Source organism: Pleurodeles waltl, chromosome 6 (assembly GCF_031143425.1).
Source record: "Pleurodeles waltl isolate 20211129_DDA chromosome 6, aPleWal1.hap1.20221129, whole genome shotgun sequence".
NCBI lineage: Eukaryota > Metazoa > Chordata > Amphibia > Caudata > Salamandridae > Pleurodeles > Pleurodeles waltl.
Genome location: NC_090445.1, coordinates 211,091,310 through 211,114,459, shown reverse-complemented (window position 1 = coordinate 211,114,459; position 23,150 = coordinate 211,091,310). Strand labels below are relative to the sequence as shown.

The following is a 23,150-nucleotide window of genomic DNA, read 5'->3' as shown; positions in this document are numbered from 1 at the left end:
CTCCAGATTGGTGGTGTCGGGCAAAACAATGATGGGGGTGCAGGTGCTCAAAGGGTGAGCAAATATTTAGCAATTAGCAACATAGAAGCTTCTCGGTTGTAGGGTAAGGCACAGTGATTTTCGAACAGCCATAGACAAAGGATTTCATTTTTTTAAAATAATGTTGGGATGCAGGGAACAGCTTCCCTTGTGTCTCAACATTTCCATTTTCATTCACTGTGATTTTCAATGCATGTAGTGTGCTGATGTCACACTGATTGAAAGTGAAATTAGTCTACACCGTTATTGCTGACTTGTTTTAGTTTGATTAGCACTCAGGGCAAAACTTATTGCTTCAAGCACAATTCAAGCGGGAGAGATACTGCTGGAAAAAGGTAACTCTCCTTTGTAGATTTATGTTTTTCTGCACCTCCCGCTTGCCAGAGGCAGATTAAGAATTTACCTTCAATCCCCCCCACCCCCAACCTACTCAAGAGACCAGGAACAAATGATTCATGAAAAAAGGGGTATTGGATTAACTTTTGTCCTCTACTCCCTTTTTTCCATTTTTTTAATTTAAAGAATGGGGCGAGTCCAGGCCTCATCCTGCCATATCCTCATCTATGAAGTCCCAACAGATTTTCTGTTCCTTGTAGGAAGATTGGAGGGATTCCATCATATCTGCCCTGGGGAGTGGTTTGGGATTTTATTTTTGGGGGGCGGGGGACTAAAGGGATCCAGAGAGCCAAGTAGATATCAGGGATATATAAAAAAATACAGTAGGGTGGTTGGAGACCCGTCCTGATACCAGGCCACACCCCTAGCCGTAAAGCCCCAAAAGTCTTTCTGACCGTTGGAGCCTAGAGTATCTGTTAGACTTGGCATCCTTGGTGTGGTCTTCCCTGACTTTATGCTTCTGTTTCCCAGGTTGTTGATGCTTGCTAGACTCTGTTTTTGCTGTTTGTGATACTCTCTGCACTTTACCACTGCTATCTAGTGCTAAAGTGCAAGTGCTCCAGGGCCTGTAAATCAACTTCTACTAGTGGGCCTGCAGCACTGGTTGTGCTACCCACATGAGTAGCCCTGTAAACATGGCCCAGACCTGCCACTTCAGTGTCTGTGTGTGCAGTTTTAAACTGCTAATTCGACTTGGCAAGTGTACCCACTTGCCAAGCCTAAACCTTCCCTTTCAATACATGTAAGGCGCCTCTAAGGTAGGTCCTAGGTAGCCCTATGGGTTGGTGCAGTGTATGTAAAAAGTGGGACATGTACATATGTGTTTTAGATGTCCTAACAGTGAAATACTGCCAAATTCGGTTTTCACTGTTGCAAGGCCCATTTATCTCCTAGGTTAACATGGGGGCTGCCTTCAAATATTGTTCAAGTGCAGATTCCCTTTGGGAGCAGATAGAAATATGGAGTTCAGGGTCTCTGAGCTCACAATTTAAAAATACATATTTTAGTGAAGTTGGTTTTTAGATTATGGGGGTCATTCCAACTTCGGCGGGCGGCGGAGGCTGCCTGCCAAAGTTCCCCCGCCAGAAGACCGTACCGCGGTCAAAAGACCGCGGCGGTCATTCTGACTTTCCCGCTGGGCTGGCGGGCGACTGCCAAAAGGCCGCCCGCCCGCCCAGCGGGAAAGCACCAGCAACGAGGAAGCCGGCTCCGAATAGAGCCGGCGGAGTTGCTGGTGTGCGACGGGTGCAGTTGCACCCGTCGCGATTTTCAGTGTCTGCCAAGCAGACACTGAAAATCAATGTGGGGCCCTGTTAGGGGGGCCCCTGCAGTGCCCATGCCAGTGGCATGGGCACTGCAGGGGCCCCCAGGGGCCCCACGACACCCATTCCCGCCAGCCTGGTTCTGGCTGTGAAAACCGCCAAACCAGGCTGGCGGGAAGGGGGTCGGAATCCCCATGGCGGCGCTGCTTGCAGCGCCGCCGTGGAGGATTCACAGGGGCAGCGGGAAACCGGTGGGAAATCGCCGGCTTCCCTTTTCTGACCGCGGCTTTACCGCCGCGGTCAGAATAGCCCCAGAAGCACCACCAGCCTGTTGGCGGTGCTTCCTCCGTCCCCTACCCTGGCGGTCTCGGACCGCCAGGGTAGGAATGACCCCCTATGTGTTTGAAAATGCCACTTTCTGATGGATACAACTACCTGTGGATTCCTCACCTAATGAATACTCCCATGGCGCCAGCATTCGACGGAAATCTTCTTCCTAGTCTCTGCACGTCGACGAGGACGTCACCCTAGCCCACGCAACGCCGTCTGACGTCATACAGGCAATAAGAGGTCCTCGACGACGTGCCGACGTCAGTTCCCTTTTTTCCGTGCATTCGAAACGGTTATCTTCGAGGGAGCAACTGTTACTTTCGTGGTTACAGTGTATTTTTTGCTGCGTAGTCCTTCGCTGCAGTAATAATGTCGCAGAGAAAGTCGGGTTTTGAGCCTTGTCGTGAGTGTGGGGGCAAGATGTCAGTTACGGATCCTCACACCGACTGCCTTTGGTGTTTAAGCTCCGACTACGACGTCTCGACTTGCGATTCATGCCAGCAAATGAATCCAAAGGCCCTCAAGGAACGTGAGGCGAAGTTGTTTATGGCGAAGTCGAAGAAAGAAAAACATCATAAGAAGTCTTCTTCGCCAAGGCATCGGCGTCATCGAGACTCCCGGCGCCGTAGAGAATCACGGCGCCATTCAAGCAAGGAGACTCGTTCCAGGTCTTCGGATCGGCGCCTGAGGACTTGGGAGGTCAGTCCCACGGTCACGCCGCATCCATCGACGCCGTTGCCCTCTCCGGCGTCACCGACTTCACCTGGACAGGCGTCGGTGATTGAAGTGGTGCAGCCTCTGGTGTTGTCTCCGGCGTCGCAGACGTCGAGGCCGGCGTCGGGGTCGCCTTCGATACAGGCACCCCAGTATCCGGCTTTTCCCACCCCTGGAGCTGATGGTACCGCATTCCTAAATGCGATGTATACCATCTTCCAACAGATGGCTCCAGGGGGTGCTCCGGCTGGCCCTTTGGCCTTTTCATTGGGTGATCCTGCGCCTGTACGGCCGGCACCCTTTATGCCCTTTCTCCCTTTTGGGAACGTGGGCTCGGCGCCAGTCTCGCCGCCGGTGGCCACTCCGGTGACTTCGGAGGGATTGGTTTCCATTCCGTCGTCGGGATTTCGTCCTGTGACTCCAGTGGGTCCATCCGCTCCGAGTGCTCTTTCATCGGCGCCGAAGTTACCTGTGGCGCCGGACGCGGCGTCGGTGGCTTCTGAAGATCGGCGCCGATCTTCGGCTTCGGCGGAGGCATTGTCGACTCCGCGTATCGAGCAGAGGCTTCATTCGAGGAGACGTGCTCTCCGTTTATTAGAGGAGCAGGAGTACCAACGAGTCCTGGAAGAAGGAGAACTAGAGGACTCGGGTGATGGACTGCATGGTCTAGATACAGCCAGTGGGCTGGACACTTCCCCTGAGTGGGATCTTTCGTCTCCAGGGGAATACACGGAGGAGGCTGCTTCCTTTCACGCAGTGGTATGGAAGGCAGCTAGTTTTCTGGACCTGCCTTTGCCGGTGGCAGAGACAAAACAGAACCTTCTGACAGAGGTGCTTCATCCGGCCTCAGCTGCGGCAGAGCCTCTATTGCCGTTTAATGACGCTTTGCTGGATCCGGTGCTAGAGGTGTGGAAGAGACCAGTATCTTCCCCAGCGGTTCATAGAGCCGTAGCCAGGAGGTATCGAGCTGCACCAACTGACCCTGGTTTTCTTTCTAGACACCCTACACCGGAGAGCTTGGTGGTGCAGGCCTCCTGTTCATCCAAATCAGCGCCTGGTTCTTTCCCGACGGTGCCTGGGGACAGGGACTCGAAGAAACTGGATGCGCAGTCCAAGAAAATCTTTTCGTCCTGCAGTCTGGCGTTGAAGGCCACCAACGCAACTTGTATCTTGGGGAGATATATTAATGCTCTTATGGATGACATTTCCTCATCATTTACGGAGCTTCCCCAGGGTCTTTTGGATGTTGTTTCAGATGCCCAGGCTGCCGCGACCCAGATTATTCAGTCTGGGCTAGATAACACCGACTCGGCGGCCAGAGCAATGGGCACGACTGTGGTGGCAAGGAGACAGGCCTGGCTCCGTAATTCGGGGTTTTCTGCGGATGTGCAGTCAACCCTATTGGATCTCCCTTTTGATGGGGACAAGCTGTTTGGCGCCAAGGCAGATTCGGCCTTGGAACGTTTTAAGGAGAGCAGGGCCACAGCCAAATCGTTAGGACTCCAAGCTCCTTCTTCCTCTGCCTCTTCCAGGATTTTCAGGAGGTTTCGGGGATTTGGGCGTGGCTCTTCCTCCTCTTCCTTTCGGGGGAGATTCCAGCAACCTGCCTCTTCCCATCCCTATAGATCTTTTAGAGGGAGAGGGAGGGGCCCGCACCAGAGGAGCCTCTCAGCAGCACTCTGCCTCTTCCTCGTCCTCTGGAGGGGTGCAGCAGGGAAAGCAGCCTTAGGCTTCCACCATTTCCCACTCACTCCTCTCCTGTAGGGGGAAGATTACAGCATTTTCTCCGCAAGTGGAAGACTATTACAACGGACACTTGGGTTCTCAGTATTGTGGGAAAAGGCTACACCCTTCCCTTTCGGGAGTTCCCGCCCCGCCCATCTTATTGTTCAGAAGAACACCTCCTGTTGCTAGAACAGGAGGTACAAGTCCTCCTTTCAAAGGGCGCGGTACAGTTGGTCCCAGAGCAGGAAAGGGGTCGAGGTTCTTACTCAAGGTATTTCCTGATTCCCAAGAAGGATGGTCGGTTGAGACCAATCCTGGACCTGAGGATCTTGAATTGGTTCCTCAAACAGGAAAAGTTCAAGATGCTGACCCTAGCTCAGGTGCTTTTGGCGTTGAACAAGGAAGATTGGATGGTGTCTGTCGGCTTGCAGGATGCTTACTTTCATATCCCGATACTCAAGTCACCCAGGAAGTATCTCCGGTTTATGGTGGGATCGCAGCACTATCAGTTTGCGGTCCTTCCGTTTGGTCTTACTTCAGCACCTCGAGTCTTCACGAAGGTGATGTCGGTGGTTGCGGCAGAGCTCAGAAGGAAGGGGATAGCAGTATTCTTTTACTTGGACGACTGGTTGATCAAAGCCAAGTCGCCGGAGCTTGTGTCGCATCATCTGCAGTCAACGACTCAGTTGTTGTTCGACCTGGGTTTTTCGGTGAACGAGCCCAAATCTCACCTGGAGCCCTCTCAGCGCCTCCTGTTCATAGGGGCAGTACTGGATACAACATTGAGTCGAGCCTTTCCTCCGCCTCAGCAGATTCAAGATATTCAGGAATTGGTTCCAATGTTTCGAAATGGAGCGGTAGTTCCAGTCCTCAAGGTCCTTCGTCTGCTCGGTCTGTTTGCCTCCTGCATTCTGTTGGTCACGCATGCTCGCTGGCACATGAGGGCTCTTCAGTGGTGCCTCCGAAGGCAGTGGTCTCAACACAAAGGAGATCTAGAAGGTGCTGTCAAGATCTCCAGAGATGCTGCTGTGGACTTGAAGTGGGGGATTGCGAGCAACAATCTTTCACAAGGAAAGCCGTTCGCGCAGTCGCCACCAGTGGCCACGGTCATAACGGATGCTTCCACTCTAGGGTGGGGAGCTCATCTGGGGGATCTGGAGATCAAAGGCCTTTGTTCTGCAGAGGAGCAGATGTTTCATATCAATCTGTTGGAGTTACGTGCTGTACGTCTGGCTCTCAAGGCCTTCCTCCCTTCCCTTCGTGGTCAGTCGGTACAGGTCCTGACGGACAATACTACCACGATGTGGTACATAAACAAACAGGGAGGAGTAGGGTCGTACCTTCTCTGCAGAGAAGCTCTTCGACTATGGTCCTGGGCAAAGGACCATCAGATTTGCTTGGTAGCAAATCATCTGGCCGGGGTCTTGAATGTACGTGCGGACAGTCTGTCGCCAATTCTCGGCAGACCACGAGTGGCGTCTCCATCCAGATCAAGCCAGTTTGATCTTCCAAAGGTGGGGGTTTCCTCGGGTAGATCTGTTTGCCACTCTGGAGAACGCGCATTGTCCGTTATTCTGCAGCCTCCAGTATCCGATGCAGGGAGTGTTGGGGGACGTGTTTCAAATAACCTGGTGCGGCCAGTTGCTTTACGCGTTTCCTCCCATACCCTTGATTCCTCGAGTATTGAGGAAGATTCGCCAAGACCGGGCGCTAGTCATCTTAATAGCTCCGGATTGGCCAAGGAGGGTGTGGTATTCCGACCTTCTCCAACTCTCAATGTGCCCTCCGCTCCGTCTCCCTTTCAGGGCGGACCTCCTCTCGCAGTCGCAGGGGCAGGTTTTACACCCCAACCTCCAGAGTCTGCACCTACATGCCTGGAGATTGAACGGGGCAACCTGAGTTCCTTCTCTCTCCCGCCTGATGTAGTGGATGTTATATTAGCGGCCAGGCGACACTCCACTAAATCTATCTACGCTAATAGGTGGTCTAAATTTGTTGCGTGGGGTGGAGAGAGGCAGATTGATCCCTTACATGCTCATCTATCGGACGTTTTGTCTTTTGCTCTGTCTCTAGCGCAGAAAGGTTGTGCAGTGGCTACCATTAAGGGTTATTTGTCGGCCTTGTCAGCCTTCATTTTTCTTCCAGACCAACCATCGTTATTTAAATCCCCTATTGTTATCAGATTCTTGAAAGGTCTTCTAAATAAATATCCTCCAAAACCATTTGTTATGCCGCATTGGGATTTGTCCTTGGTCCTGACTTTCCTTATGGGGTCCCCTTTCGAGCCTATGCATTCTTGCCCCTTAAGGTATTTGGTTATAAAAACAGTTTTTCTGGTAGCTATAACATCTGCAAGGAGAGTGAGTGAGTTGCAGGCCTTATCGGTAAAGCCCCCTTATACAACTTTTTATGGGGATAAGGTGGTGTTGAGGACCAAGGCTGCTTTCCTCCCGAAGGTTGTTTCACCCTTCCATTTGGCTCAGACAATTACTTTGTCCACGTTCTATCCTCCGCCTCATCCTTCTAAAGAGGAAGAAAGACTGCACCGTCTGGACCCAAAGAGGGCGTTGAGCTTCTTTATTGATAGAACAAAGGATTTCAGGCTGGAGGATCAGCTGTTCATCGGGTACGTGGGCAAGAGGAGAGGAAAGGCAGTCCACAAGAGAACACTCTCCAGGTGGGTGGTTCTTTGCATTAAAATCTGTTACTCTTTGGCAAAGAAGGACCCTCCTGAGGGCATTAGAGCTCATTCCACCAGAGCTAAGTCAGCCACTTCGGCCTTGGCCAGAGGTGTTCCTGTGGTTGACATCTGCAAGGCCGCAACTTGGTCGTCCCTTCACACTTTTGCGAAACATTACTGTTTGGACTCTGAGGTCAGAAGGGACGGCCATTTTGCACGGTCAGTGCTGCAGGATTTCTTGGTTTGACCATTTAGGCACCCGCCACCGGGCGTGGTACTGCTTTGGGACTCTATTCATTAGGTGAGGAATCCACAGGTAGTTGTATCCATCAGAAGAACGAGTAACTTACCTTCGGTAACGACTTTTCTGGTGGATACATTAGCTACCTGTGGATTCCTCACAGTCCCACCCGCCTCCCCGTTGCCTTTCTGGTTTTACCAAGTAATCCTTGAGTGCGCTCCTCTTGGTCTTCAAGGTTGCAATAGATGTTGTATATATGGATACTTGTGTATATTTATCTGTATATATATATATATATATATATATATATATGTATATATCTTTGTGTACATACATGATTTGCATATATTTGTTCATTATATTAAATTTACAGCTATTCATTGCAATATTGTGTATTTTACAAGGTTTCTGGGATGTTGCCTTGCTCTTTCATTGCATTGGGTTGTTGTTCTCATGCACGTAAAAAATGTTGGTACTGACGTCGACACGTCGTCGAGGACCTCTTATTGCCTGTATGACGTCAGACGGCGTCGCGTGGGCTAGGGTGACGTCCTCGTCGACGTGCAGAGACTAGGAAGAAGATTTCCGTCGAATGCTGGCGCCATGGGAGTATTCATTAGGTGAGGAATCCACAGGTAGCTAATGTATCCACCAGAAAAGTCGTTACCGAAGGTAAGTAACTCGTTCTTTAGAAAGAAGACATTTTCTTGCTTAAACCATTCTGTGACTCTGCCTGGTTGTGGATTCCCTGTTTGGGTCAGTTTGACAGTTGAGCTGTTTGCACCTCTCTAGACAGTGACACAAAGGGACCTGAGGTGCAACCTGCATATCCTGATGAGCCATCTGTGGTGGGAGGAAAGGGAGGAGTGGTCACTCACACCTGAAAGGGCTGTGCCTGTCCTCGCACAATGCAGTCTCCAACCCTCTGGTGTGTCTCTGAACCCTGGCCTGAGCAAGGCAGGATCTTGAAAACAACAGAGACTTCTCTTTGAAGTAGACCTACTTCAAAGGCAGAAAGGGGTATAAGAAGAGCACCCCAAACTCCTGAAAATCAGATCACTTCTGGAATCAAGAGGAACCTCTGTCAAGGAGAAGAGCTGAAGAGCTGAGGGGAAGTGCTGCCCCTGCCTGTGATTGTGCTTTGTTGGGCTATCCTGCAGTTGCTAATTCTGTGTGTGAAAGGGGACAAAGACTGGACTTAGTTGTGTGTTCCTGCTTGAGAAGAATCTCCAAGGGCTTGGACTGAGCTTGCCTCCTGTTGTTGAAGTCTCAGGGACAGCAAAATCTTCTCTCTGCCAGCACTTGGGCTTTCTGCGGAGACTCCTGCCTGCCAGTTGGTGCCCTATCCAATCTCTGGGCCCTTGAAAGGTGCATCTGGTGGCAAAGGACGTAAGTCCACACACAGACATCCATGCGGGGAAACTTTCGAAGCACCACCTGCCTCGCGACTAATTAACAACCACCGCCGGCCTCGTGGCTAAATTCGACGCTCCACCTGCATCGCGGCTGGAAGATCGATGCCATGCGGCTGGAGAAACAACACGCAAACCTTCAACGGCTGCTGTTGATGCAAGCCCCCCGCAGCGCGGTTTCTTGACACCCTGCGACCGGATTTCAACGCAGCAGCGCTGGGTGCAGAAAATCCACACAAAACCTCCCCGGACCCGAAGTGCCTGTCCAGATCGATGCATCGCTGTCTTCCGGGAGAGAAGAAACAACGCATCACCGACCACATTGGAGAAGAAAACAACGTATGGCCTCACTTGCGAGTAAGGAATCGACGCATCACTGACTTTTTCCTAAGCACGCTCGCCCTGTGGCTTCATTTTTTACGCTAACCAGTTACTTTGCGTAACAACAGCATTCTCACTGTTTTCCAAGGATTAAGACTCTTATTCTTTTAATAAAAATTCATATCTTGACATGTGTATGTTGGATTTTTGTCATTTTGGCCTTGTTTGGTTTAGATAAATATTCCCTCTTTTTCTAAACTTGTGTTGTGTCATTTAGTAGTGTTTTCACTGAGTTACTGTATGTGTTGGTACAAATACTTTACACATTGCTTCTGAAGTTAGGCCTACCTGCTTGTGCCAAGCTACCAAGGGGGTGAGCTGGGGGTTAACTGAGGGTGATTCTCCTTTACCCTGACTAGAGTGAGGGTACTTGCTTGGACAGGCGGTAACCTGACTGCAAAACCAAGGACCCCAATTCTAACAGTATCCCATCACTGTGCCAAGCAAGGGGGTGTAGCTTGACATATTGGCTGGCAGGGAGAGGATCCATTTCAATTTCCTGTCACTTGCAATGGTGAATGGCTGCACTATTTGGACTCTGTCAGCCGGCAACCGGAGAGCCAGAAGAACCTTGGATATTTATGAAACCTAGCGACCCAGCCAAGTTGAGGGTTATTAGAAATCGGGTTGTTGGTTGATTGGGGTGTAAACCTTAGTCAAACAGCAACCATAATTCTTTTTTTGATAAACATTTTATTGTTTTTTAAGAAGATATAACAAAAGGAATATAAAATTAAAGTTAAGGACAAAGAACAGAAGTATAACGAGCAGAGAGCAATTACAGTTCCATATGACATTGCAGTAGATATCAAGGACAGTAGTAAATTCCAAACAGTCACCATGTGGGGATGGAAATTTAGACCGGTGGAGGAGGGTCGCGGTCCTATTTCCAGTACGGCCATCTTGGCCAGCCTCTTATCACTTCTTATGGCAGCAAGTCTATCCATTTTCCCTATATCTTTTCACATTTTCGGGGGCTACCCCTAGAGTCGTAGACCACTTTCTCCTGGGTTGCGCACCAATCTACCCCTACTCTCCATTTTCGGAATGATGGGCCCTCGGGGGAGATCCAGGTTGCTGCTATATCTCTCTTGGCTATCAACAGGGCTGTGGCCACCAGAGCCAGACGAGCTCGTGTTCCTCTCATGTCCTCCATCTCTCCTAGTAGGACCAGTTTGGCAGATCTTGTGGAGCACCGAGTCCCAGTAGGGCTGAATAATTCGACAGGACCAAAACATGTGGAAAAAATCGGCAGGCTCGATCAGGCATCGTGGGCATTGGGCAGAGGGTCAAAGGCCTGCACAGTGTAGCCTAGCAGGAGATAAGTATGCACTGTGTAGGTAGTGGAATTGCACTGTACGGAGCCTAGCCGACACCGCTAATGACCTGGGTGCCATCATGGCTTCTTTCCATTCTGTGTCTTCTAGGGTGCCCACCCAAACCTCCCATCTAGATCTAATGAGGTTCAGATCCCCGGGAGCATTGTTGATCAGTGTTTTGTAGATTTGGGAGACACCCTTCCCCCCCTAAGTTCCCCATGAGTAATTTGGCTTCTAGCGGGTTAAACTCTGGCAGAGAGCCTGTTGTCGATATGTGGGTTCTTAACGCATGTCTAAGTTGGAGATACCGGAAAAATTGTGTTTGGGCTAGCTGAAAGTCCTCCCTTAAGTCTTGGAAAGATTTCATAGAATCCCCTGACCACACGTCTCCCACCAAGTCCCACTCCACAAAACCCTCCAGAGCCGCAGTTGCACTTAGCCATTTCCCTCTCCACAATGGTGTCTGGTGGGTAACAATGGCGTTCCAGTGGGTGTATCGTAGGGCAGCACGCCATGCCAGAAAAATCACCTTGGGGACCTCCCCCATTCCTCTGGGTAGGGGACTTCCATACATTATATCTAGAAGGCGAGGGAAACCAAGGAGTTCCAACTCCACCCGGTAAGCTGGGTCTCTCCATCCCCTGTTAAACCAGTCGTGTATCACGATTAGTTGGGAGGGTAGATAGTAAGGTAGGGGTCTGAGGCGCCAAGGCCTCCATCGTATACCCCTTTTTGGCTGTGTTGGGTCACCACTCTGTGTCTAGCACCCCTCCAGAGAAACAACCCTGTGGTGCTTTCAAGGGCTCTAAACCACGAACGGGAAGTTTTGAAAGGTGTAGAGCAACCATAATTCTAGTGAGGGTAAGTGTCAAGCAAACCCTAAATTAACCTGTGCTCACCCTCTGGTATCTTGGCACAGAGAAAGTCAGGCTTAACCTAGAGGCAATGTGTAAAGAATTTGTGCAACACTTTAAACAGTAAAATACCACACACAAAGATTCCACACCAGGTAGAAACATAGATCTGCATTTAAAAACTAAAACAAGACCAAAACAACAAAAGTTTAATAAGTAGAACATGAGTTATGAGGTTTTAAAGATTAAACTGTAAAATAGCGCTTAGAAGCAAAAAGCACCAACTGGGGATAAAAAAAGTTTAGGCCGAGCCAGCTACAGGGACCCAGCTGGGTCCACTGAACCAATGTACCTGAAATCCTGGTTGCAGAGCGTTTAGTTGGTTTGGTTACGAGCCTCACGGTAGAGGTGAAGTGTCGATTTTCTCAATGCAGCAGCGACAATGCGTCGGTTCCGGAGATGCAGCAGATTTAGGATTAGAGTTCCTTCTGCGTCGACTATCCAGGCGCCCGGGCTTGCAGTGCAGAGACCGGTGTCCAGGATACCTTGTGCAGTTCAGAGGATGAATCTGTTCTGATGAGTGCAGAGGCTGCAGTGTGGAGATTTGTCGTTGTCGAGGCTTCTGTCCATGGGGGTGTGAGGACCATGTTCCAGGAAAAGCTTTGCAGTAGTGGTTCCGAAGGTGATGTGCCAGTTCTGTTTTACGCAACAGCAACAATGCATCGATTCTGCTCCCGCAGCAGAGGATGCATATGTTGTGCTGGAGCAAACACCTTATGCCCACTTCCAGGGGTCCAAGTCCGGGGTGGCAACATTTAGCAGGTCATGCTCACAGATGTCAGAGTCCAGGTGCAGGAGCAGGGTCGTTGGGATTCTTTAATGTCCCTGATACTTCAAATCAGGAGGCCAGACAACTAGCCTTTGGAGTCACTCTGGGTTCAAGTGATTCAGGTCCAGTACTTCTCACCCAGGCAGCAGGGAAACAGCAGGCAGCAGGGCAGAGCAACAAGGCAAGAGTGCAGCAAAGCAGTAGTCTTGCAGAGTGGCAGTCCTTCAGCAGTCCTGCTTCCTTGAAGAGTATTCACCGGTCTATACGTGTACTGAGTTGGTTGTGTCAGAGGTCCAGTTCTTATGCTCATTTGGTCCTTTGGAGTGGAGGAGACTTCAGAGACAGGATATTGAAGTGCTTAGAGGTCCTACCCTTCCTGCCCTGGCTCCAGACCTTATTCAGCCCTTTTTGTAGGGACAGGACACTGCCTATTCAGGTGTAAGTGAGGCTGGGTCCAGCTCTCTGGCCCATGCTTCCAGGATGGTCCATCAAGTCACACCTAACCTCCCTTTGTGTGTAGCTCTCTAGAGAGAATACACAAAGCCCAGCTGTCACCCACACCAGACAAGTGAGCAGAAACGGGCAGCAGGCACCAAATGGCTAAAATCAGAAAATGTCAACTTTCTAAAAGTGGCATTTTCAGAATTACAATTTAAAATCCGACTGCACCATATGTTGTGATTTTGAGTTTGGTGTCTCTGGAATCACAATTTAAAAAGTCTATCTCTTCCAGATTATGAATTACTCTTATAAGATGTGATAAGGTAATTCCAATGGTATCCTAACGGAGAGATAGGCCTTGCTGTAGTGAAAAACTACTTTTGGGAGTGTTTCACTGCCAAGGCATGTAAAAGTTCATTTTGAATTATATACTTAATTAATCTCAATATATTAAATAAAAATTAATTTTTACTGATTTTTTTTTAAACACCTAAAGTAAAATGTTTATTTACTTATGTATTTAAAATAACTAAAAAGGTATGCATAATGTTCATTTAAATTAATTTAAAAAATGAGTTAGATTTATTTTTTTATTTTAAAAAGCTATTGAAATACAGTATCGTAAAATTATCTTTCATTGATTATAAAATGTTTACCATTAACTTAAATGTATATAGATTTCAAAATAGTCCAAATACATTATTTTGTTTTAACATTATTTGCTCTGAGGTTGTTTGCTTTAGGTTATATTATAAGTCCCTGGCTCCATAATTTTCTGTAGGAGGATGCTACAGTGCCAGCGGTTGGCCATTTATGGTGCTGGACCTTCTCCAGGGCCATTTTTGGCTGCAGTAAAATTTTCTACAAAGCGTATGAGTAAATCTACATGTATAGATTTACTCGCATATAAATTTACTTTTGTGACTAGGTCCCACTTGATGGCTACAGCACCTCCAAAAAGAAATTCTGATGTTTATTTTGAAGAAGTTTGATGATTATCAGATCATCTGTTATTGTTAACATACTGTTTTGAATGTGTGTGTGTGTGTGTGTTTGTATGTACACACACTCATGCCTTCCACGTCAATCAGTACCAATGTAACTGAGCAACTTGTTGCACTTACCGCACTTATGTTTTTCTTTTCTGCAGGGGTCCTGTGACCTTCTCACGGCAAGGGATGACCAGAACCTAGAATTGGTGTTAGTGCTACTTTCCCCACCTTTTACTGGCACCTGAAGCACTGATTCTAAATAGAGGGCTTCTGGACGGGCTACTTGCCCTCCTGCCATCTCTTTCCAGAGGTGCAGCTACCGGAGCAGCGGGATGAGCTCTCCAAACGAGTCAGGTAAGAATAGTAAAATTGCATGTTTTATGATTAATGCTCGCATAGCTTGTATAGAATACTGAACCTTGTGTGTTGGTAGAGCTTTGGATGTGTAAATGGTGACATAAAAGGGAGGTAGTGTCCTCTTCATGGCATTATGGAAAGACGTTTCCTCCTCTGTTCTGTATAGGAATCAAAACCAGAGGACCCTTGTAATCCGAATGGAGGGGCCCGCACCAGGGGAACAGTAAATTTACCAACACAGACTAAATTCCGCTTACACCGCCCCCAACACTTTTTCAATCGCTCAAATGTCTCTTCTAGGCTGTGTGCATTTGCAGTGTGGTACACAGGGAGGCAGGGCATCTTTAGGATTTCTTTATTGTAACATGATGTGGAGGTCCTCTTAGTTAGAGCTTTGTATGTGTGCAGGGGGGTAAAGTGGGATATGTTCATTGCTATTTACATGTACTGTGTTATGGGGAGTACAGTGAAGCAGATGTATTTTGAGGGCGCTACCATCTTTCCAATCTACATTCACCACCATCAAAGCCAGTAGAACCTTGTGAAAACACCTGCTGTCTAAAACAAGCACCCATTAAAGTATGCAACTGCTGGTTTGCTCTGAGCACTGAAGTCACAATGTGTAAACTTTGTGTAGCTCCACTTCCTGTGCTCAGAGATAGGTGTGAATAGGAGGGATATCTCTGTGTAAGGAAATAATCTATCTAATGTGTAACCCATTTGTGGAATTCTAAGCTCCAGCATCATATTGTGCGAGCATAAGGCATAGGATTGTTGTCTGCCCTCTGAGACATCTGGTGCTTATGTGTTGGATAACACTTTGTAATCTGTAACACTATTATATTTATGCCCTAAAGAATAGGTCTGTTTTCAGCTTCGTCTGGAGGATTACTGCTTATGAAAAGCAGAGGTTCTAAACTGTGAGTGTGATATCTCTGCTGCCAATACTCTGGGTGTCATATATTGTGATCTGTATGGTGCTCATACATCATAAACTGTAAACCAGAATGGCTATTATTTATTTAGAGCACTTAAGTTATGTATAAAGTGTACTTCTGGGGGCCTTCTCTGTCATCTAGGTGTAAACTGGATGGGTGTTGTGTTTTCTTAGCCATATAATGTATGGGAATCTAAGCTGTAGCTCGTCAGCAAAGCCTTTTGGTTAGAAGGTGATGCATGCACTTGAGGGCTACATCTACTCTCTATTTCTTATAAGGTATGCAAATCTGAGGAACAGCTCTGCCAAGGTAACCAGATCTTTTAAACTCCCAAGATATGCATAACCTGATAGAGTTCGCGTATACCTCAGACAAATGTGCATTTGAGGGACAGCGCTGGTGTGTAAGCCCCATGTCTGTAAGATGTGTGAACTAATCCTTAGCAAGACCTTTAAGGTGCAAGCCTTACACACCAGCTTTTTTTAGCTGTTTAGCTTCCCTGGTACCCCTCTTGTAGTACACATAATCCTGAAAGGTGCGTTCATCTATGGTGTTGTCAAACTTCAGTAAAAAATTCAAATCTTGACTTTCTTACATTCTGTAAAGTCATTTCAGTGATTACCTTCTTCAACTTTCTGTGCTACCTGCACCCCACATATAGCTTTGCCATTTCATTTATTCTATGCTGTGGCATCTTTCGTTTATTCTGGTTTGTTAACCTCTCACAGCTCTGTTGATGTCCTTCTACCATTGCTGCAATTAGGAGTCTGTGTATAGCTTTTTAATTTCAAGCCATGTGCACAGTTTTCCCTCTAATTCATTAAATTAACTACCTACATGCTAATGCACCTCACTTCTAATGTTCAGTACTAATATTATTTTACATCTCCATGCACAGATCTGTCTTTCCATTCCATGGGACTCACTTGCGACGCCCATAATAATTGCTGTTCAGGGATTTTACTTAAGCAACCTTATCCTCACTTGCATCCTTTATTACAGTTTGAGCACTGGGAATCACATTTTCTGTTAGTCTGAAAGAAGATTCAATCCCGTCATGATCTGTTGAAAACATGCTCAACTTGTAGACACTTAGTTCACGAGGTTCATTCACACAAATTCAAGCAGTAATGAACCAGACTTTGAAACGGTAACCCAGCGAGGTTTAATTCCATCATTGAATAGACACAAAGACATATCCAACCTGCATATGCCTTTCCATAGATCTATGCAAACGTGTACGTAGTTTGGCGACATTACAACATTTTCCGGTCTTAAATGTATGCATTTAATTTTTGCAGAGGGTGCATCCTACTAGGGGACATTAACTGAGAGATTCATACCCTTAATGGCTTGTATGCAGTAATGCTTGTGCCTAGCATATGCCAACCCATAGGGGTTTGTTGCTGTCATTGCATGCATTCAAAGACGTACACAACTTGAATCTCTTTCTCTTTCATTTAAAAGGCAGTATTTGACCTTTTGCTTTTCCAATGCTTATTGGTGATTCTGTTTCGCAAAGCTAGCAAAAAAAAAGCAAAATGGATATAGGCAACCCGTTATGCGTGCATATGGTGCTTACATGTTTCGCAGTGTATGTGTGCATCATGAAGCTGATGCAGCCATTTTTTCCTTTTTACCTTTTGGTTGGGCCCGCCATTTACTGTTCCCTGGTGACTGATGCCCATCTTGGAGCAGTAAATTAAAACATAAAATGTTCTCAAAAACATTATGATTAAAGAACTGGTCGATGACAAAGCAAATGCAAATCACTGAATGACATTTTAAAGATACAGTGGGCAGAGAGTGGTTGTAGAGAAGCAGAGGAGCTGGGGGAAAGAAATTAGGAGAAAATGGGAAGAATCTGTAGGACGAGGGGCAAGTGAGGGAAAGGATGAGAAGAGTGTGGAGGATAGAAACAACTCTTTTGGGATTTGAGGGAAACAGTACAGTGGAGAGAGAGCAAAAAAACGCGTGGCCTCTCTAAATGCTGAAAGCGAAGTAAGAGTAGCTTGGCAAATATGAGCAGTGAAAGTATACAACAATCAAAAGTATGGTAAAGAAACTATGCTCCAGAGGACCTACAAATACAAGAAGGGGAAGGAAAACCATTCAGTTAGAAGCAAACAAATAAGATTGACATGAAGCCCAAACTACAATAATGATAAGCAAGGGGCTGCCCCAAAGCTAAACATAAGTATTGGTGTTGTACACAATAAGCCTTTCAGCAAAGGGCGAGAACAAAAAATATATTCATTGCTGAGACATTACCCCACAGAGACGTTCATGCTCGTGTGCAAGCGTGCTAAAACGTAGATAAATTGAAAAGCTAACTTAATGAGGTAAATTGCCAATATTCTGGTAGTAAAACACCTTCGTGCTACTGTAGGTGTATCTTTTTGGGCTCAGGTTGACCTTTAGTATACCACAAACCCTCAATAGTTAAAGCTCATATCTGTGTACTTGAAGGTTACATCCAACTAGGATGTGATCCTAAGCATATTAAGATTTTTCATATTATCCTGTGAACTGAAAAATACACCTTATTTGAAGAGAGCAACCAAATGGGGTTCTTACGCATCATTGCATATTTGTTAGGATGTTTCCAATTTGGCAACGCTGTTTATTGAGATTCATTCTTGTAATACTTTTTATGCACAGTGATGCATCCATTATGTAGTTACCTAACAGTATCAGCCTGCCTGTAACGGAATATGCCAAAAATATTGACCCACGAGGCTTGCTTGTATTAAGACTCTCGTGAAAACATTTTGAAAGATTTACACCCAGTAACTGTTATGACAGCTATCATGAAAAGATACATGTACATTATCTCAATAATATTCATAGTTAGGTTCACATTTTAAACGTACAAAACCATAGAAATTCACCAATTATAGTTAGCATTATCTCAAGTAACAATAACGTGCGCCCCCGCCTTGCACAGTTATTTCGTCAAAAACTTTACTGCAGATACTACATTGATATTGTCAATAATGTTATAAAAGATGTAATTTGTAGGGTACTCAGCAGTGCATAGTTACCCTAGGGCACGTGTTATTGTTACTTTAGATAACTCTGACTATAACTGGTGAATTTCTGTGGTTTTGTACGTTTAAAACGTGAGCCTAACTATAACGTTCCTGTAATCTTTGTTTTTTTTAAGTGAATTTCTATGTTTTTTTTTAAAATTCTATTTCCTAACTGTTACGTCCCTGTGAATTTCTATGTTTTTTTTTAAAGTAAAGTAATTTTTATTGCTATAGGTTAATCCAACTGCTGCTCCGCACGGCCTTTGGTGGTCCCCCAGGCTACTGGGGAGGAGCACCCCTATACCTAAATCAACAATGTACCTGGAATGTGGCCCACCCGGGATGTTTAGCAATAACAAAGTGTGGGAACCTGCATTTGGTGTTTTAAAAAAAGGTTTTTATTATTTTAATTTTTTTGCCGGATCTGCTGCGAATTGCAGCAAAATATTTTAAAAAATTGCTTTTTAGCACTCTGGGTGGGGGGTGTCCCTCTAGGACCCCACCACCAGAGCTAAGGGTCACTGTGTCCGTACCCTGGCCCCTTTTCTTATTTTTAACATCTTTTCCAGGGACTCTGCTGAAGCTGAGTCCCAACATGGCTGCCAACACTTCCTTGTTGAAGTGTTGGCAGCCGATCAGATCTCAGCATGAGATCAGGAGGGTTTGCGACGCTTTCACGTCCCTATATATACATATTCGGATTTTCTTTAATTTCTCTAAAAACTACTGAACAGATTTACACCAAATAACAAAAAGGTCGCTTTCTGGACCAAGAGCTATATGTCTCCCAAATTTGGTGCAGTTGTTTGGGTGCTATCGCTGTTAAAAAAATCCCTATGGAAAAATTAATAGGAAAAAAGCATTTGGAACCCAAGTTTTTCCTCAGCCCCTGCTTGATAGATTACCCCAAAACTTTCCAGACTAAAGTGAGTGTTGTATTTTCTCAGAAACTTTTGTGAAGATTCCACAAACGGTGCCACAGTTATTAGCAAAACAAAAAAAAACATTTTCTATAGAAACTGGGTCCTAACTATAAGCTATAACTACCTAGTTTTCCTCTGTAAATGTCAGTGTGATCTTGAAACAGTCTTGCATGATTCCTATATGAGAAGGTCATAAGACAATCCCACACAATATAAATTGCAGTAAAATCAAAAATCACCAAAGGTCCGGCCCATGTTGACAGGGTGTCTGACACTCTGTGATAAGAGGTTCTCGAGTGATAGGAAGGATGTAGCCCCAGATCGCTCCTCATGCTGGTGTCAATGCTAATGTTTTCAGTGGTATTCTGCTTATTTCTGGTACCAAATGCTACATTACAGACAACATTATAGTAGCAATGCCTATAGGATCAATAGTGCCAGGTCGGGCGGTTGGGAAGACCAATTGACCTTCTCAGGCTGCAATCACTTCTCCCCCTTGGTCGTGTCGATCATTTTTCTACAAGGTAAAAATATATGGATAGTGCACCACTGCACAAAGTCAGTAAAGTCCAGTAACACAACGTTGTCTTTTAAAAATCTTCATTTTTTATTATTGCTTTTTCTTGAACAAACGAGCAATCCGGCAACGCGTTTCGTCCTACACAAAAGGACTTCTTCAGGGCTGAAATGTAACACAAAAAGAATGTATATATCACACCAGGACAGAAAAGACACAATAAATAAAAAAATAATTTAACAACAAAAAGAAAATGTACAAAAAAATACAAACAAAATATACAAAAAATCACCTCTAATACACATACTTATGGTCATAAAGAACTCATAATCATAAGAGACAAAGGACACATGCTACCAGGAATGTTATTCACACATATAGTCGATGAAGACATATATATTAAAATATCATATGACACATATTACTAATATTTACAAAGACAAAATACAAAAAACAAAATATAAACACCAGTTTTTTTTAAAAAGAATATAATCTACATAGTTCTAAAGATTTTTATGATATCGCCATCATTCTGTAATTTTTAACAATACATTTATTGAAAAGAAAAAATAATAAATTTTTTATATATAGAAAAATAAATATGATATCAAACACATCATACCTTATATTTGCATGGTCTTTAAATTGATTGTCTTTCCATATTATTGGAATTAAATGTCCAACCTATTATTACTAAAAAGAATGACAACACTATGTAATATCCCACGGATTGAGAAACGAGTAACAACCAAAATTATCGAATACCCACACAAAAATTTAATATTTTCAAAAGATGGAGAATTTAAAAAGAGGTAAACAAACTCCATAAACAAAGAGCCCTACATAAATGGCCAAAAATGCCACAAAGAAAGACCACCAAAAAGAGCCCATAATATAATAAGAAATAAATTTTAAAAAAACACAAAATTGCACTCTAAAGATAATAACCAAAGCTTTTAAGAATAAATATATAAATATAGCTATTTCTATTTTACAAAAAAACCACAGCTCATAAACCATAACCCCACAAACCTACAAGTGCTTAGACAAAAACATATATTTATAAATTCTAACACCACACGTACTAATATGCTATTAATTTGTGTTATTACTACAAAACAATCCCAATGGGAGAGGAAATTAATGGGCATACTACAAAACAGTGTTCCACAGGATAACATTTACAAAGAAAAGGCATTTGCGATATATTTAAATTTAAATGCCTGGTCATCGATAATACTGCCTTAAGGGTCCGTGAAGCACGTGAAATTGCAATCAATTAGTAACCGCTTACCCCATAACATAAGGGATCAGCCATGTCCGTCCCGGTCGGCAAAGAAAGTAAACTGAGCCCAGCTTGACATCCGCTTTTAAACCCTGGGCAATCTAGATAACAAGATTATTTGACACAGGTGGCATACTGATTGCTATGGCGACCGTTCTGGAAAAAGAATAGTCGCCATCTTAGGTAAACAGATCGGCCATTTTTGAATGGTGTCATCCATTCTATAAACAGATGTATAGAATCCATCTAGCATTATACGGGCTTAACAGGAGTTTTGATAAAGCCCTAAAAAGTAAAAATAAACTGATACTCTATACTAAACAGGACCCAAGATGCATATAAGTTGCTATAGCGACTATTGTAAGATAAAATTACTCTTCATATCGCATAAATATGTCGGCCATTTTGAACTGGTGTCAACTATACTGAGAACCAACGGAGTTTAAGACATTCTTATAATAAAGCCATAAAGTATAAAGCTTACAGACTATGCCATGTTATATTAACATGACATAGGAAGAGCCACGAAATTCAGTAGCAGTTCGTTTTTCTACAAGGTTTTCCATTTTGTCAAGACACTGTGTCCCAAACCATCCTGATGGATGCTTTCTTGCTTGATTCAGCAGATCACACAAATCATCTTTAAGTGCAGGAAGCATGGTCAGAGAAAGAGAAGACTTATCACATCAACTTTTTGGAGTTAAGGGCAGTCTATCTGGCCCTCAAGTATTTCCTACCAAACTTTAAAACATCATCTGTGATTTTCAAACAGACAACACAATAACAATGCATTACATTAACAAGTAGCGGGTACAAGATCCAGAGCCCTGTATCTAGAAGTGCACACAATCTGGCAATGGCTGATTGCCAGGAATGTGCATATCCAATAGTCCATTACAGTGCTGAAGAGAACTGTCTCTGTATGGTAAGTCAAGAGAATCAGAAGTGAGTTATAAACAACGCAGTGCTGCACATAGTCTTTTGTGAATGGGATTGTATACTAATAGATCTGTTCGCAGAAAACAATATACTCTCCCTTAACGCCTCAAGGTATTACCAGCAAGGGACATGCTATTTTGACAGGCAGATTGAAGAAGTTTGTGTACGTATTACCTCAGATCATGCTGATTCCACTGTTGGAATGATCCTCATCAATCAGTAGTGGCTATGTCAGTGGTGGTTTGCAAACTTATTGCCTAGATTAGAACATCGAGGTCAGTGGTTTTTAGCCTGTCACCTGGGGACCCCTGGAGACCCACAAAACCTGCACAAGTGATCTAAGGCTGCTTTAAAAATTAAATAATATTAACAGGTTAGTAAATTGTATTTAAGTAAAGGATCAAAATGTACAGCTGAGCATTTTAAAAACGTTCTGTAAATATGAATACATTTGAAATTGGAGTCTATAATTGATATGGGTATCCTCATATTGATTGGTGAGTAGTGCAAGTGCATCAAACAGAATATAGTATGGACGATGAGTGGCCTCGATTGAATTTAGAAAAGCTCCAATCGTCCTATAAAAATTGTTATTTTATTTTGTATATTTGTTTGCAAATTAAATATAATTGTTTCATTATTTTGTTTCATCAATTTGTATATTTGCTTGTTTCAGTGTATTTTGTGTATTGTTTGGTGGTTTAAATAATTGAAAATACGTAGACCAGGGTCCCTTCTTTCAGTAATAGCTCAGTATGAGTCCTCAGATTCCAGTGATAATTCAGTGGGAGTCCCCGGGTTCTAGTAATGCTTAATTGAGAGTCCGCAGAAGTCCAAATGTTAAAACCACTGGTCAAGGTAAAAGTTAGCTGTGCAGACTTTAACTCCTGTTGATGTGAATGAGACAGATCCTGCATCCCAGTCTCCCATCATTAAACTTGGTAGCTTGGCTCTTGAATGCTTACAAAATGGATGTTTAAACCTTTCTCAACATTGCATGATTGTTTTAAGAGACAACCTCTCCATCCACCTACATGCCCTAGTCTTTGAAATGGAAATATTTCTGCATCTAGTGTATCCATAAATACTTTGATCTAACCTGATTTCAAGAGAAATCTGTTCTTCCATACTTTCTAAATTTGGCAAAAGCTGAGCTGCAGTTTTCTTCAATAAAAATACATCTAGCCGCCATTCTTGCTAATAGAAATGGTCCTTAAAAACCTGTATTTTTTTCCAGAGTGTCAATTCTAAAAGACACAATGCAAGTGATTAAGAAAGATTTCCCTCCCTTAAAGAGACCTTCTCCTTACGATATTGTAATGGTCCTTTTTAAATTGTGTCCATTAAACCCTTGGACAGCAGCTTTTCTTCAAGCTATCGCTTCAGCCTTTAGGGTTAGTGAAATCCAGGCTCTGTACAGTCCAGAACCATGTACAGTATTCCAGCAAGATAGTTGTGATTAGTAACCCATCCAAGTTTTCTCCCTAAAGTTTTTCAGAGTTTCATTTTCTCTTACAACCTTCTTCCAGAACCCTTCCGACCCT

The 23,150-nt window shown here is 44.5% G+C and overlaps 1 protein-coding gene across 6 annotated transcripts in view; it reads left to right on the top strand.

Moving 5' to 3' along the window:
• Nucleotides 1-23,150, top strand: part of HDAC5 (histone deacetylase 5) — a 962,367-nt gene that overhangs the window by 189,790 nt on the left and 749,427 nt on the right. For all 6 annotated transcript variants that reach the window (XM_069237853.1, XM_069237857.1, XM_069237855.1 and 3 more), the window contains exon 3: nucleotides 13,774-13,969. In XM_069237853.1, the coding sequence (XP_069093954.1) occupies nucleotides 13,948-13,969 (22 nt within the window). In that variant the 5' untranslated portion in view covers nucleotides 13,774-13,947. The remainder of the gene's footprint in view (nucleotides 1-13,773; nucleotides 13,970-23,150) is intronic.